The sequence below is a fragment of the Chiloscyllium plagiosum genome, chromosome 23 (assembly GCF_004010195.1).
Source record: "Chiloscyllium plagiosum isolate BGI_BamShark_2017 chromosome 23, ASM401019v2, whole genome shotgun sequence".
Classification (NCBI taxonomy): domain Eukaryota; kingdom Metazoa; phylum Chordata; class Chondrichthyes; order Orectolobiformes; family Hemiscylliidae; genus Chiloscyllium; species Chiloscyllium plagiosum.
The window spans coordinates 5,965,884-5,982,486 of NC_057732.1; the positions used below are offsets into that span (position 1 = coordinate 5,965,884).

General features: G+C 43.4%; 1 protein-coding gene across 6 annotated transcripts in view; it reads right to left on the bottom strand.

Moving 5' to 3' along the window:
* LOC122561569 (lymphoid-restricted membrane protein) overlaps positions 1-16,603 on the bottom strand; it is a 165,967-nt gene that overhangs the window by 129,452 nt on the left and 19,912 nt on the right. For all 6 annotated transcript variants that reach the window (XM_043713369.1, XM_043713370.1, XM_043713372.1 and 3 more), the window contains exons 5-6: positions 15,476-15,549; positions 15,232-15,310 (exon numbers count right to left, since the gene is read on the bottom strand). In XM_043713369.1, coding sequence (XP_043569304.1) covers positions 15,232-15,310; positions 15,476-15,549 — 153 coding nt within the window. The remainder of the gene's footprint in view (positions 1-15,231; positions 15,311-15,475; positions 15,550-16,603) is intronic.

Sequence of the window (16,603 nt, forward strand, 5' to 3'; positions counted from 1 at the left end):
ACAAAAAAATGATGGGCATGGATAGGATAAATAGACAAAGTCTTTTCCCTGGGGTGGGGGAGTCCAGAACTAGAGGGCATAGGTGGAGGGTGAGAGGGCAAAGATATAAAAAGAGACCTAAGGGGAAACCTTTTCACACAGAGGGTGGCACGTGTATGGAATGAGCTGCCAGAGGAAGTGGTGGAGGCTGGTACAATTGCAACATTTAAAAGGCATCTGGATGGGTATATGAATAGGAAGAGTTTGGAGGGATAGGGGCCGGGTGTTGGCAGGTAGGACTAGATTGGGTTGGGATACCTGGTCGGCATGGACGATTTGGACGGGACAGTGTTTCCATGCTGTACATCTCTATGTCTCTATGTGGTCTTCTAATGCCTTGTATAATTCCTTGCAGGACACCCCTACTTTGATACTCTCTTGCCCTTGCAGTAAAGGGATACACCCCATTTGCCTTCCTAGTTAATTACTGTAGCTGTATGTAAGTTTTGTGATTAACTTATGGAGACGACCCAAATCCCTTTCTACTAAATCATTCAGTAGTCCATCTTCATTCAATTAACCCCCTCTATTCTTTCTTCCAAAGTGGATACCACTCATTTCCACCCATGTGCAAAACTTTTCCTACTCACTTAATCTTTTTATAGTTGCTTGGCAACCTCCTCACAACTTGCTTTCCTACCCATCTCTGTACCATCAGCAGATTTGGCTACACTATAATTGGCCCCTTCATGTCAGTGTTACGATATTGGTTAAAACATCGATCGTCAATTTTCAAACCGCCAGCATCTGATTGTTGTACCCATATCTTTCATGGACTAAAATGGCTTTGAAAAGGAAGAAACAGGAAGCTAAAATAGTTCGAGTGGTCACCTGACCACAGATTGAGACAAGCTTCGTGAAACTAATGAGACACAGACAAAACTGGCTGGGCTGAAATCAACATTTGAGGGCAGGAAAGCTCCGATCTCTGCATCTCGTTTTAACTCACTTGTTTGATAACTTCACACATTGAACAATGAAAGGTCAGTTAGCCAGCCTGCAAAGCCAGTGAAATCTTGTGAATGCACAAGCGAACTATATTTTAGTAGTTGTTTGACAGCAGAGCCTAGAGAAAGGGAAATGAATTTGTAACAACAACTGGAAGTCGCTGTCTCTCTCCTTGATTCTCTCAGCCTCTCTGAAGACACAGCCAGTGGGGAAAATATAATTGCAAACCAACCACTGAACTGTGATATTTATCACTGCTGAGGATTTGAATTAACAAATCCTCAGCAGTGTTTGTGTGCACTTTCAGCTTAAAAATCTAAACACTTCAAGGACTTGTAAACTGTTACCCTTATTCTCCCTCCTGGTATCAGACACGCCTCTTTTAAAAAAAAAACATCTTGTGTTTGCACATTTGATGCTCCATTTCATTGTTTTTCCTCAGGGCCTTAGTTGGCTCCTCCATTTTCATCTAGTCCTAGAGTCAGAGCTGTACAGCTGTACAGCACAGAAACAGACTCTTCGGTCCAACTTGCTATGCATACACATACACCGCCATACGTGGATCACACTGGTGTCCACTAGTTCACACATACAACAGCCACAACATATCACCTGCCCTTCCACTTTTAGTTTCATATTTACACAGGGTTTAAGTTCAGAAATATCAAAGATTATCCGAGTTATAATGATGCTTCAACTTTTATATATTTCCTGTACCTCCCAGTAACACATAATACTCACTGACATGTTTCCCATTAAATAATATCACTGGACTTCAGTTCTTTGGAGTTGTGATCTTCTGCTCCCCCACTTAGACTGATTTTTTTTTTAAAAAAGTAAGCAGCCAGGTAGCACTTGTCCCCTGACTGTACCAAATTCCTTCACTTTGTCAAACTTGCAGATTAAAGCCTCAGTTCGCTGTTGTGCCACATGAGTCAATTGTTGATAAGTACCTGACTGCTCATCCAATATCCAGCATTGGACAAGGAGATATTTTCCCAGCTGGAACATTGGGAAGATTAGAGTCATTATTTTTGGTCCCATTTCGAACACTGTTTCACTACCAATTTGGTCACCCTCCACTGTTTAAGAGAATTAGTGTTTTTTTCACACCTCCTGATATTGTAACACTGAAGGGGCAACACGGTGACTCAGTGGTTAGCACTCCCGCCTCACAGCACCAGGGACCTGGGTTCAATTCCCACTTTGGGCCACTGTGTGGAGTTTGCACATTCTCCCCGTATCTGCGTGGGTTTCCTCTGACGATCCAAATATGTTCAGGTCAGGTGAACTGGCCATGCTAAATTGCCCGTAATATTAGGTGTATTGGTCAGGGGTAAATATAGGGTAGGGGAATAGGTCTGGGTGGGTTATTCTTTGGAGATTCGGTGTGGACACGATGGGCCCACTGTAGGGAATCTAACCTAATCTAAAACAAGCCCTCTCTCTCTGGCAAGAACTGGGATTAAACCAATCAGGTTGCACATTGGCCCAGAGATAAAATTTTAACCCCATGTTTGTGATTGCCTTAGCTCAGTGCTGTTGTTTTAGTCATCTTCAAAAACCTGACTATTCAAACAGATTCTGGGAAGGTCTCTCCATTCTAGCCTTGGTATACTTGTGGCCATCCGAAACTATTGCACTCCCTGACGGAGACGTTGTTTGAACAGGAGCCCAAATTCTCAGCCTGGTTTTCAAATCCCAGCATAACCTCAATCCTTCCTTATTTCCACAATCCCCTTCAATCCACATTCTACATTTCCTGCACAAGTCTGAATGTTTGAACATTCTAGATTCCAATTGCTTCCACCTTTTGGCCTGTGGCTTCAATCACTTTGACCAAGGTCCAGCTTATCTTCCCCTACACCTCTCTGCCTCACTTTCCCCTTCTGCAAGGGGCTCTTTCAAACAACTCCTGTTCAGCATGCTGGCTCAGTGGTTAGCACTGTTGCCTCGCAGTCCCAGGGATCCAGGTTCGATTCCACCTTCGGACTTGTGCGTGGAGTTTGGACGTTCTTCTCCCTGTGTGCATGGGTTTCCTTCGGGGTCTCCAGTTTCCTCCCACAATCCAAAGGATGTGCAGGTTAGGTGGATTGGAATTGCTAAATTATCCAGTGTCCAGGGATGTGCAGGCTAGGTGTGTTAGTCATGGGAAACACTGGGATATCAGAGAGAGGGGATCTGAGTGGGATGCTCTTTGGAGGGCTGGTATGGACTCTTTGGGCCAAACAGCCTACAGGTCATTCTGCTATAACACAACAATTACATTCCTTTGCAACCTTGCATTATAGAAAATATTGTTGTCGAAGATTGTTGTAGAAAATAGTTACACTGTTCAATAGAAAGTTTGCCTTATCCAAATAGGCATGCCCATTAAATCAATCGCGTCATAGACAAGTTGTGCTAACAAAATGCAGATTACACCAGAACAATCCATACTTCCACTGTATGGATTTTACAATTCAAGACTACCTCAAGCAAGCTGAGCAACAGCTCAATGTGGTATGGCATCATACTATTTACATGTCACTGGCTAGATTAGCATTTATTGCCCATTCCCATTTATGCTCAAGGAAGGGGTGCTGAGCTGCCTCTTGCATTCAATTGATGTAGGGACACCCACAGTACTGTTAGGGAGTGTGTTCCAGGAGTTTGACTGAATGACACTGAAGGAACGGTGATACACTTCCAACTCAGGATGGACTGTCTTAGAGGATAGCTTGTCGAATGTATTGATCCCATGTATCTGCTGCCCTTGTCCTTCTAGGTGGTAGAGGTGCAGGTTATGAAATTAGCTAGGAAGGCACTGTCAGTGTATTAGGTTAGCTGCTCTATCTATAAATGGTCCTTGAAGTACCTTTGGACACTGATACAGTAAAGGCCCTACACAAACTATCATTGTACTTTAGACCCATTTTCTCTTTCCAGAAGTACAATTGCAGGTATCTTTAGTTTGTGTGTATTTTGCAACAGTTGCACATTAGAAACAAAACAGCAGACTGAGCACATACAGCTAGACAGAAAGATGATCGCAGATACAGAATACCCCAGACAAACCAGTCAGTCCAGTACAAGGAATCACATTCTGGACTGAGTTTCAACACAAGAGCCAACAATACCATTAAAATGTTTGGCACAACAGACATCATTTGAAAGGTTTGTTTTATTCCCAACAGTAACCTAGTTTTCAATAGTTTCATTGAAATGCAGGAAGGACAGCTACAGCTTGAAATGAGAGGATTGTATTTATGTAGCAACCTCAGGGCATCCTCAAACTCTTTGCCACTAGTGAGGGAGAAACGTTAGAAGTACTGGGCTTTAGAAGTTTTGTTGACACATTTAAAATTGTACCAAAAGGAAGCCACTTCTTGTTGTCCTGCACAACAGGGCGACTTCTCTAGCCACTTCCAAGGACAGTTAAGTGTCAGCCATGTTGAATGGAACTGGAGGAGAACACAAAGGCCAAACTAGATAAGAAAGGAGAGTTGTTTCTGGAAGCACTTTGGAAGGAGAGAGTCGGATGTGCGTAGAGAACTTCATTAAAAATGGAAAAGGGAAGCAAGATCCAGCAGAGTGTGGTAATTGGTCGTATTCCAATAGAAGTGAGAAGAAGAAAGTTGAAGCCTGGTAGAACATAAAATCACTGAGCTTAAAATAACTTTAGAGGCCAAGTCTATTATTCTAAAGTATTGCCAAGCAGCTCAAGGAGAGTGGAAGGCATGGATTAGGAGAATTCCAGTAGGGTTTCCACTCGTTTAACCCCAATTCAACCCCTCCAAATTCCCAGCTCATTTCCAGGATTGTGCCTCATTCTATAAGCAGAGCAGGATTCCCTTCGGCCAAGACGGAAGCCATTGATGACAGGAAAGCAAGTGTTGGCTGCCTCTTAGATGCAGGAGCTTGTAAGGGACATTAAAAAGAGCAAAAACTCCCCTATGTTCCAGAATTGCAGCTCAGGGGAACCGAAAAGAATATTAGGACTAGTCTGGGGCAAATGTGTAGTTTTTTTTAGTTCCATTCATGAGATATGGGCATCACTCATCGCCCCATCCTTAATTGCCCTGGAGGTGTTAGTAGTGAGCTCCCTTCTTGAACCGCTGAAGTGCAGGGTTGAGGGGCACCTTTACGGCACTCGGGAGGGAGTTCCAGGATTTTGAGCCAGCGAAAGTAAAGGAATGGCAATGCAGCTCCAAGTGCAGATAGTTAGTGGCTTGAAGAGGTGCCTAATGGGTGGTCGTCTTCCTATGCATCTTTTTCCCAGCCCTCCTATGTGGTAAAGATCAAAGGATTAGAAGGAACTGTCAAAAAAAGAGCCTTGCTAACTAACTACAGTGCATCTTATTGAATGCAAAACACTACTATTGCTGTGCATCAGTGATTAAAGGGAGTGAATACTGAAGGTAGTTGACTTGGGGCCAATCAAGCAGGCCGTTGTGTCTTGGATAGTACAGAGATGGAGTGTAGTTGGAGTTTTGCTTATCCAGACAATTGGAGTGTTCCTCACACTCCTGCCTTGTTGATGCAGAGGCTTTGTGGAGGAGAGTTACCAGCCACAGAATTCCCAGCCTCTGGATCCAACAGCATGTCACACTATTTACCTTGTTGGCCAATGGTAACCTCTATTGACATTGATTATGGGGGATTCTGGTGATGGTAATGTCATTGAGCATCAAGTGGATTCTTTCTTGTTGGAGATGGTTATTCCTGGCATATGCATAATGCAAATGTTATTAACCACTTATCAGGCCAAACCTGGATATTGTCCAGATATTGTTGCATTTGAAGATGCACTGCTTCAGTATAAGTCGTCGCAAATGATGCTGAATATTGGCAAGCATCCTGACGTCTGACCTCATGATGGAGGGAAGGTCATTGATGAGGCAACTGAAGATAGTTGGGCCTAGGACACTATCCTGAGAGACCTCTGCAGAGGGGTCCTGAGCTGAGGTGATTAATCTCCAACAACCGCAACCATCTTCCTATATGCCAGGTAGGACTCTAATAGGGGAGAGTTGCTCCCCTCCCCCGAGCACCATTGATTTAAGTTTTGCGAGGGCCCCATGCCTACACATGGCCTTGATACCAAAGGCAGTCACTGTCACCTCACCTCTGGAGGTCAGCTCCTTTGAGCAAGATTGTAACGAGGGCAGGAGTGGACTGGTACGGAGCGTCAGTGAGCAGGGCTTTGCTGCTTGAGAACACCATCGACCAGCCCTTCTACCATTTGGATGATGATCAAGAATTAAAATCGATAAGTCAACATTTGTCTGGGATGCACTTTTACTTGCATGGTCTACACTACACATTAAAATCGGGAAGATGTTAGCATTGTAACTGCACTAGACCAGCTTGGTAAACACGCAGCTAATTCTGGAGCACACGTCTTCAGTGCTATTGTAGAAACATTGTCAGGGCTAAGAGCCTTTGCAACATCCAGTGCCTTCAACCATTTTTGATATCAGTAAATCCAATTGGCTGAAGACTGGCATCTGTGACACTGGGGACTTCAGGAGAACACCAGTGGATCACCTTCTCAGCACATCTAGCTAAAAATGGAAGCAGTTCAGCTTACTTTTGAACCAGCGTTCCAGGCTCTTCCATTCTTGTAGATGAGAATATCTTTGGAACCTTAATTTCCTGCCAGGTGTTTAATTGTCCACCACTATATGGCTACAGAACTTGGATTCCATTTGTGGGTTGCGGATTGCTTAGGCCTATCTATTAATGTCTAGTGGCGGTGCTGCCGAGCCACTTTTGACATTGAAGTTCTCCAGTCAGAGTACATTCTGTGCCCTTGCTACACGGTGTTCCTTCTAACTGGGGTTTGACACGGAGCAGTACTGATTCATCAGTTGAGAATGTGCAGTTGGTTACAATCAAGAATTTTCTTTTCCCACATTAGACCTAACGCCACGAAGCTTCATGGGGTGCAGAATTAGCATTCAGGGAGTCCAGAGCAACTCCCAACGGTAGAAGATTTGTTATTTGAGAAGATGGGTTTAGTCTCATCCGGTATTTGCAGTTTTGCACAAATCCAACAGTTTTGACTGAATTCCTTCTCAACAAATGTCGGTTGAGATGTCAGTGCAGTACTGACAGAGTGCTGCACCAGATGGTTTCTCAAATGGGATGTTGAGCCTCACTTCCTTTCTTAAAAAAAAAGAATATTTTTGTGGCACTATTCAAAAGGAAAATGTTCCTGATCACCTGACCAATAACCAGCCCTCAAAGCAGCAAAACAGGTCTGAGTACCTGTTCTTGGTTAGAATTTGCAACATAAATGTCAGCTCTATCATTAAGGATTAAGCAACGCGGCCCGATGCGGTGCAAAACAGTAACACATGGCCTTCTATGTTAATGACTTTCTGAAAACAAACTAAAGCAGAGTTGTGGTAATTAATTCTCACAATGGAATTAAAGAAAAGGAACCTGGTCACAGTGTTGCCTGTAAAGCTGGCATCTGGATCACGATAGGATTGCAGCGTGAGGGGATTTCCTGGCAGGTTGTGCATCATTGGTGTTCCTTTTGAAGTAAGTATTGATGCAGAGGTGCCGGTGTTGGATTGGGGTGTACAAAGTTAAAACTCACAACACCAGGCTATAGTCCAACAGGTTTATTTGGAAGTATACCTTTCAGAGTGCTGCTTCTTCAGCAGGTAGCCACCTGATGGAGTAGTACTCAAAGCTATACTTCCAAATAAACCTGTTGGACTAAAAACCTGGCCTTCTGAAGTATATGTGGAGATCCAGTGACAAATCCAGATATTAATCCTGGCTGTGAGCACTGCAGTTTCCAACTCAAGACAGGCTCTCAAACTGTTCATATTTTTGGTTAATGGGACATGTTTAACAAAACATCACATGCAGGGCTCTTTCAGTTCATGAAAAAAGGTCTCTCTTTCACCTATTCTTGCATTCAAGTAACTGACAGTTTAATAACACTGCTCTGTGGGTCGGAGAGTGGCCAGCATACCATGCACAACACTATGTGGGCAGCCAATTATAATTGGCCAGGAAGTGACCAGCATTGTCTGTTTGCATTAACATCAATTTCATAGCATGGTCAGTGCCCTATTTATTTTAGCTGTTTGCCGAGTGGCATGGGTTTCCAATTTGCACTAATTGCATTTTAAGATCATAAGATATAGGAGCAGAATTGAACCAGTCCATGGAGTCTGCTCTGCCATTCAATCATAGCTGTACATTTCTCAACCCCATTTACTTCCCCATTTACCCCATCTTCTCCCTGTAGTCATTTGATCTCCTTACAAATGAAGAACCTCTCTCAATGACTTGGCCTCCACTGCTCTTGACAGCAATGAATGCCACAGATTCACCAAACTCTGACTGAAGGAATACCCCATCTCCATTCAAAAGGTTTGTCCCTTCACTTGGAGGCTGTGCCCTTGGGTCCTGGCCTCTCAGACTACAGAAACATTTTCTCTACACCCATTCTACCTAGGCCTCTCAGTATTCTGAGTGTTTCAGTGAGATGCCCCCTCATCTTTATAAACTCTTCAGTACAGAACCAAAGTCCTCAACTGTTGCTCACAACAAGCTCTTCATTCCCTGGCATCATCCTTGCGAACTTCCTCTGGACCGCCCTCCAAGGCCAACCTGTCCTTCCTTGGATACAGGCCCCAAAACTGCACACAATATTCCAAATGCAGTCTGGCCAGAGCCTTTCACAAGCTCAGGAGCATATCCCCACTCTTGAAATCTGGCCCTCAAAAATGAATGCTAACATTGCATTGGACTTCCTAACTGCAAAAAGAACCAGTATATTAAAGTTGAGAACAAAATCCCTCTGCTTCAAAATTATTGAAGCCTTCCCCATTTAGAAAAAAAGAGTCTACATCTCTATTCTTCCTACCAAAGTGTATAACCTCACACTACCCAGATGGTTTTCTTTCCACCACTTCCTTGCCCACGCTCCTTGCCAGTCCAAGTTCTTATTAGCCTCCCTGCTTCCTTAACACCTGTCCCTCTACCTATCCTGTGGAGGTCCACTTGTTACTAGCAATCATCCCAAAAATGACCCCTTTATCTTCACTCTGCTTTCTGCCAGTCAGCCAATCTTCTATTCATGCCAGTATCTTACCCCTCACACCATGGGTCCTGCTCTTATTTAGCAGGCTCTTGGGCAGGACTTTGACAAAAGGCCTACTGGAAACCCCATTAGATCACTTCCATTGTCTAACCTTCAATACCTCCTCAAATGAATCTAACAGATTTACCAGGCATGACAGTTCCTTTAGAAAGATGTGCTGACTCAATCCCACCTTACCATGCACTTCCAAGCACTCTGCAACCTCATCCTTCATAATGGACTCTAAAATCTTACCAATGACCGAAGTCAGGCTAACTAGTCTACAATTTTCCATTTTTTGCCTCTCTCATTCCTTAAACAAGGCGTTACATTAGCCATTTTCAGTCTTCTGGGACCCTTTCCCCTCCCCTCCCCCCCCCCACACCAGTAGGTCCTGAAAGATCACAGACGTCTCTACAATCTCCTTCAGAACACGGAGGAGAGGTCCATCCAGTTTGGGTGATTTATCCACCTTCAGCTTCCCCAGAGCCTTCTCTTCAGGTGATAGCCACTGCACCCCCCCTCTGCCCCAACTCTCAAAGTCCTGGTTTGCTACTGGTAACGTCCACTGAAAAGTGATGCAAAGTATCTATTCAGTTCCTCTGCCATTTCTTTGATCCCCTCACTACTTCTCCAGCTCATTTTCCAGTGGTCCAACATCCAAGTTTGCCTCTCTTTTAGATATCTTAAAGTCTGCAACCTTTTGTATTACGAGCTTGCTTACCCTCATTTTATCTTCTCTCCCTTATTTCTTTTTAAAGTTACCCTCTGTTGGTTTTTAAAGGCTTTCCAACCCTTTGACTTCCCACTAATATTCACCACATTGTATGCTTTCCCTTTTGCTTTTGTGCTGTCCCCGAATTGCCTTGCCAGCATAGTTGCTTTATCTTCACCTTTGCATCTTTTTTCCCTTGTGATGTCATCTGTTGTGCCTCCCAAATTACTCCCCGAAACCCCTGCCATTGCTGCTCCACCATCTTCCCTGCTAGGCTCCCCTTCCAATCAACTCTGGCCAGCTCCTCCCTCATCTTTGTCATTACCTTTACTCGATTGTAATAGCGTTAACATCTAATTCCAGCTTCTCCCTCTCAGAGAGTGAATTCAATCATATTATGGTCACTGCCCCCTAGAGGTTCCTTTACCTTAATCCTAATCAAGTTGACCAAATTACACATCACCAAATCCTGATTAGTTGAACTAGTTACATTGCCTGTCTGCAGTTTTTAAATGGAAAATCAATCTTATCTCCTCACAAGTCACACAAAGTTTGTTAGGTTGTGTACATCATACAACAAATTGAATAGCCTTTTGTTAAGAGTACAAAAAGGAAAAAGAATTGAATTACCACTCAAGTAGCAAATTACTGTTTCATTTACTCCCAAGAGCTAAGGTTGTCAGTCAAGTACTGGCACAGAATCAAATCAGATCAATGCTAGGAGCTACAGCAACAGTTACTGTTAAATACAAACAGAAAATGCTGGAAATATGCAGGTTAGGTAGATTAGGTTACAACCCTTCTGCACAGACATGTTCAAAGAAATCCATTGTCTTCTAATATGGTTTCAGACCTCTCTTGTTCATTAGTCATAGAGATGTACAGCACAGAAACAGACCCTTTGGTCCAACTCATCCAACGAGAATCTACATTAATCCAGTCACACTTGCCAGCACTTGGCCCATATTCCTCTAAAGCCTTCCTATTCATATACCCATCTAAATGGCTTTTAATTGCTGTAATTGTACCAGCCTCCACCACTTCCTCTGGCAGCTGATTCCACGCACGCACCACTCTGTGTGAAAAGGTTGTCCCTTAGGCCCCTTTTAAATCTTTCTCCACTCACCGTAAACCTATGTCATCTAGTTTTACTCTCTATTCTGGGGAAAAGGGCTTTTATACATTCCCTTAGATCTTCCTTGATCATATTTCGAAACAGTAATAATTTTTCCCCGTTCCCAATGCTCCAACCTTTTTAGCCATCACACTGACTGTAGCTTACATTGAACAGTGTTGCATCTGACCCCATGCTAAGCAATGTAGAGTTTAAAAGTGCATGTAGATCATGGTCTCAGTGAAAAGTCCTAAGCAATGATTCCTCATTTATTTCTGCTGAAAATCATCCAAAACTAATTCACACCAATGGAGCAGCTTGCTCATATTAAAAAGGTTTCATCGCAGCTTTTTCCTGTTTTCTCAATTACAAGCCCAGCATCAAGCAGGGCCCTTCCTCAGCCTGACACTTGAACTCTTACTGCAGTGTCAGTTGAGAGAGATATTCCTGGTTTGCCTGCACCCAATGTCAAAATGTTCTTTTCATTCAAGGTCACTTCAGAAAAAACAGAATGCAAAATCCAACTCGACAATGCAGCTCTGCACACTACAAGTGGTGGTGTCTTTGACTGTAAACTGATATCCAATTTTAGCTTTCAGGTACATGCAAAAGATACTATGACCGTTTGTGAAGAGCAAGGGTGAGCCACAACAGTAATACTCCATTAAAAATATTGCAATTGGTTATGAGGAGCTTTTTTCTCCCCTCTTTCACACACACACACACCTTACTCAGAACCCTCCACTGTTCAGTCAGTACCTGCAGAGCAAACAAACATCCGGTTCACATTCAAATATCACAACACTGACCACCCCAGTCCAACACCAGTACCTCCACATCATGGCTGTTATCGTCCAGTTCAGAGAGACAACATTCAGCTATCACCCAATATCTAACAGATGATTATTCCATTGCAGTTTGTTGAGCTTTGCAGTGCAGAAATTATTGAGGAGAAAGTGAGGTCTGCAGATGCTGGAGATCAGAGATGGAAATGTGTTGCTGGAAAAGCGCAGCAGGTCAGGCAGCATCTAGGGAACAGGAGAATCGATGTTTCGGGCATTAGCCCTTCTTCCTGAAGAAGGGCTAATGCCCGAAACGTCGATTCTCCTGTTCCCTAGATGCTGCCTGACCTGCTGCGCTTTTCCAGCAACACATTTCCAGTGCAGAAATTAGCCACAGCTCCAACATTACAACACTGACTTTGCTTCAAAAAGTATCAATTGGCTAGAAAGGGCTTTGCAAGATTCAGACATGATAGACGCCATTATTATTTTATTCACCTGGATGAGGGTATCACTGGCTGGGCCAGCATTTATTGCTCATTCCCAGTTGCCCTTGAGAAGGTGATGGTGAGCTACCGTCTTGATCCACTGCAGTGGGTCAGCTGTAGGCTGACCCACAATGACGTTAGGGAGGGAGATCCAGAGTTTTGAACCAGCAACAGGGAAGGAACAACCATATTATTCCACGTCAGGATGGTACGTGGCTGGGGTTGGGAGGTTGTTGGGTCAAGATTAGAGATCTTTCGTGTTATTATGTATCTGCTGCCCCTGTCTTTCTAGACGACAGTGGAATGTGGATTTAGAGGCTTTATTCAAACAGCCTCAAAAATCAATTTCTGCCATATACCTTATACGATTTTTACTCCAGTGATACTGAACATAGGTGGTGGAAGATGGTACCAAGTGGGTTGCTTTGCCCTGGATGCTATCCAGCTTCTAGAGTAGTGTTGGATCATCCAGGCAAGTGGGGAGTATTCCATCTCACTCCTGACTTGTGCCTTGTAGATGGTGGTTAGGCTTTGGAGGAGCCAGGAAGTGAATTACCTGTTGTATTATTCCTAGCCTCCGACCTTCTAACCACTATTTATATGGGTGGGCCAGTTGTGTTTCTGGTCAATAGAACACCCGCGACTATGGTAGTAGATTATTATTGAATGTCACTGGGCGACGGTGAGATTTTCTCTTAGTGTAGATGATCATAGCCCATCACTTGTATGCAGTGCATTCTACTTGCCAATTATCAGCCCAAGCCTGGATATGACCCAGATCTTGCTGTGTTTGAACATAGATTGCATTAGTATTGGAGTCATCGTGCATGCTGAACAGTCAATCATTGGCCCCATTTCTGACCTTATGGAAGAAAGGTCATTGACAAAACTGCTGAAGATGGTTGGGTCGAGAACACTACAGTGAGGAACGCCTGCAGAGAGATGTCTTAGAGCAGAGGTGCGGGAGCTCCGACAACCATGGCCACGTTCCCATATGTCAGGTACGAGTCTAATCAAAGTGTCTTCCTGCAATGAGACCTGGAGGTGAGTGGCATCTGGTGGAACCCAAGCTAGGTCGTGAGCAGGTGCTGCTCCATAGCACTGTTGATCACAACTTCCACCACTTTACTTATGATTGAGAGTAGACAGAGTTTGGGAGGTTCTTCTGGTAGTGGTAACATCCCTATCTCTGGACCAGAAAGCCTGCGTTCAAGACTCAACTGCTCCAGAGTGTGTCAGAGTATTTCTGACCAGGTTGATTAAAAATATCTTGATTAACATAGTTAATTGGCTGGGTCGGATTTCTCTTGCTTTTGTTTAGGTATATCCTGCACACCAATTTTCCACATTGTGGGGTGGATGCCAGTTTTATAACTATATTGGAACAACTTGGTTAGGGAAGCCCACAGGTTCTGGAGCACAGACCTCCAGCAGTCTTGCTGAAATGTCAGGGTCAATGTCTTGAGTCACCAGTGGTTCCTTGATGTCACGTGGAGTGAATTAAATTGACTGAAGTCTGTGATGCTGGAAGAGGCAGACATGGATTACCCACTCTGCATTTCCGACTGAAAATTGTTGCGAGTGCTTCAGTTTTATCTTTTATACTGATGTACTGGACTCCCCCAGTGATTGAGTGAGGGGATATTTGTGGAGCCTCTGCCTCCAGCTGATTTATTTAATCATCCACCACCACCAGTCACCACCGGATGCAACACGACTGTGGAGCTTAGATCTGATCTATTTGCTGTTGAATCGCCAATAGCGTCATCACTTTACGTTTGGCTCACAGGTAGTTCTGTATTGTGGCTTCAGGCGAACAGCTCATGGAGATATACCTGCAGCCACTTCTAGCATGACTCTCCCGCACTCTTCCCTGAACCAGGGTACTGACTTGATGGTAATTGTAGGTGTGTGGATATGCCAGGTCACAAGTTACTGACGTGTTTAGAGTACAACTCAGCTGCTGCTGCTGGCCCGTTACGTCTTACGGGTGCTCAGAACATACCTGCTAGTTTGAGGACTTACATTCAAAGTGGTCACGCCACACAACACAACTGATAAATGGAAGGCTTCCCTTTAGTTTCCAGCAGTCGGCAGGTCCATATCTCCACAGGATGCAACAACACTGGACCAAAGGGATGGACAAGCGCATTGAGCTTTCACATTTCCAATCTCTACACAGCCACAGTTACTAGACCCAGACTGGGACAACCCAATAAAAAGGAGCAACTTTGTGACATGTATCCTAAAGCCTTCCACCTAACTAATGAACAAGTCTTCTTTCACAGGATATTTCTAGAAAAATTGAACACTTTAGAATAAAGAAGATTGACACCAAATTTAATAAATCCATTGATAACAGAGATGGGGAGCTAAGAGGGAAGACGTTCCTCATTTTACCCAACTTTGGTTGGAGAGGCACTGCTATGTACAACCCAGAGGTCTCCTTGGATGCAGAACAATGGCTGGCCTGAAGTGCTAATAAATTCTCTATTAAATGCAACACTGTTTCCACTTGGGCAAAAGAAATTTGCCCTTCATCGCATCTAGAAAAAGCCCAACTGGTTTATGCTGGCCCAAATCTAGGGAAAACGAATTGGAAATATTGATGAAACGTTGAAAACCTGAGACATTAATTCTCTCTCTCTCTCTGCTATCAAATCTGAGTATTTACAGATTTTTGTGGGCATGTTTCAGTATTTCTGCTTTGGGATAAGCTGTTTGCCACTTCTTATTGCTTTATATACCCAATGCGCGTCTCTCTACCTCACGTGTGCATCAATGCTGTTGACTTTCACCATTCTAAGAGTGATTTTTTTACAAAAAAAATCAATGTTGGAGAAAGTAAAGATAGAAAAAAAAGGGCCATTATTTATCAAAGACTTTTTCTTAGAAAAACAAATGTTGGAGAGAATGAACAATGAGCACAATGCGGCAGGACACAAGTGAGATACTTGCAGGAAGTACTCACTACGTGCTAAATGAATAATTGTAATAATTAATCATATTGAAACTGCACCTAGCCCACACAGAGATTAAATTTAGGTGTTGCTTACAAGTCTCCTTTCGAAATCTCCCCACCAAGTGCCTCCAAGCTTCCCACAGTCCCATCGGTTGCATCAGAAAGTTTGATTCCTGTTAGAGATGGCAGAGGTTTGTATGAGCTAACGTGGTTTCGGCAACACACTTAGAAACTACTGCAAAACAAATGCAACGTCTCAAATTTGACTCTGGTAAAATGCACAGAGAAACAAAAAAGGTGACAAATCGCAAATATTGGTTGAATGTGAAAGATATTACCTGATACAACTCCATTACGATGTTGGACAACATCTTCATTAACATTTACAACTTCTTGTGTCTCTTCATGGAAACTAAAAACATCCAATATGGAAATCATCAGTCAGAGCAACAATCCCTTGTAAGTTATTATAGAATCCCCAGTGTGAAGTCCATCCAGTTTACACATCCCTGAACACTACAGGCAATTTAGCATGGCCAATCCACCTAATCTGCACATCTTTGGACTATGAGAGGAAACCAGTGAACCCAGAGGAAACTCCAAACGGACTCCAACAAGCAAACTCCAAAAAGCCCTAAAGTGGCATTGAACCAGTGGGAGGCAGCAGTGTGCTACCCTTAAAGTTAGTTCAATACCAGCTTGTAGACATGAGATTTTCTTACAGCTTACACTACTGAAGCAAAATACGTTCCTGGAAAGAAAACATATAGCATCTTATAGAAAAGGAAACATGGTTTGTTATGTACCCTGCAATACCACAGATGAAACATTCAAGCCTGAACTACAAACTGAGCATGGTGAAATTGTAACGGAAAATATGTACACTCTACATTTCTGAGAATGGAATCAGGATTACAGGACAACCCTCAAGCTACAGTATGGACTAATTTCAGGTCGCCTTGTCTCATTCATGCACAAACATGCTCACATTACAGCAGCACTGTCACAACGGGGAATTTGTTTAGGTTAGCAAACACTCCTCCTGACACATATTTTGAGTTCATTATGGTGCAACTCTATGTGCCCTGAATGCAACTATGCTGACATGCATTTCTGCAGTTTTATAAAACACATTTATGTCTAATTGAATAGGTTTTGACCAGATTTCCCAAAGAAGAATTGATGGGCAGTTCTCGCTATAAGTGGAGGATAGAGGATTGACTTACTAATTGGCAACGACATGGCATTTGTATGTTCACTTCTATCATCCAAGTTTGTAAATGACAAATCCCACAGCAGGATATAGACAGGTTAAACGATTACGCAAAAGTTCAGATGAAATCCAATGCAGGAAATTGAGAGATTATGCACTTTGGCAGAAAAAGTAATGGAACTGAATGTGATTGAAGTGGAGAAAGACTTCAGAAAGCTCCAGCAGAGGGATTTGGGGGTCCACAAGAGGAAGC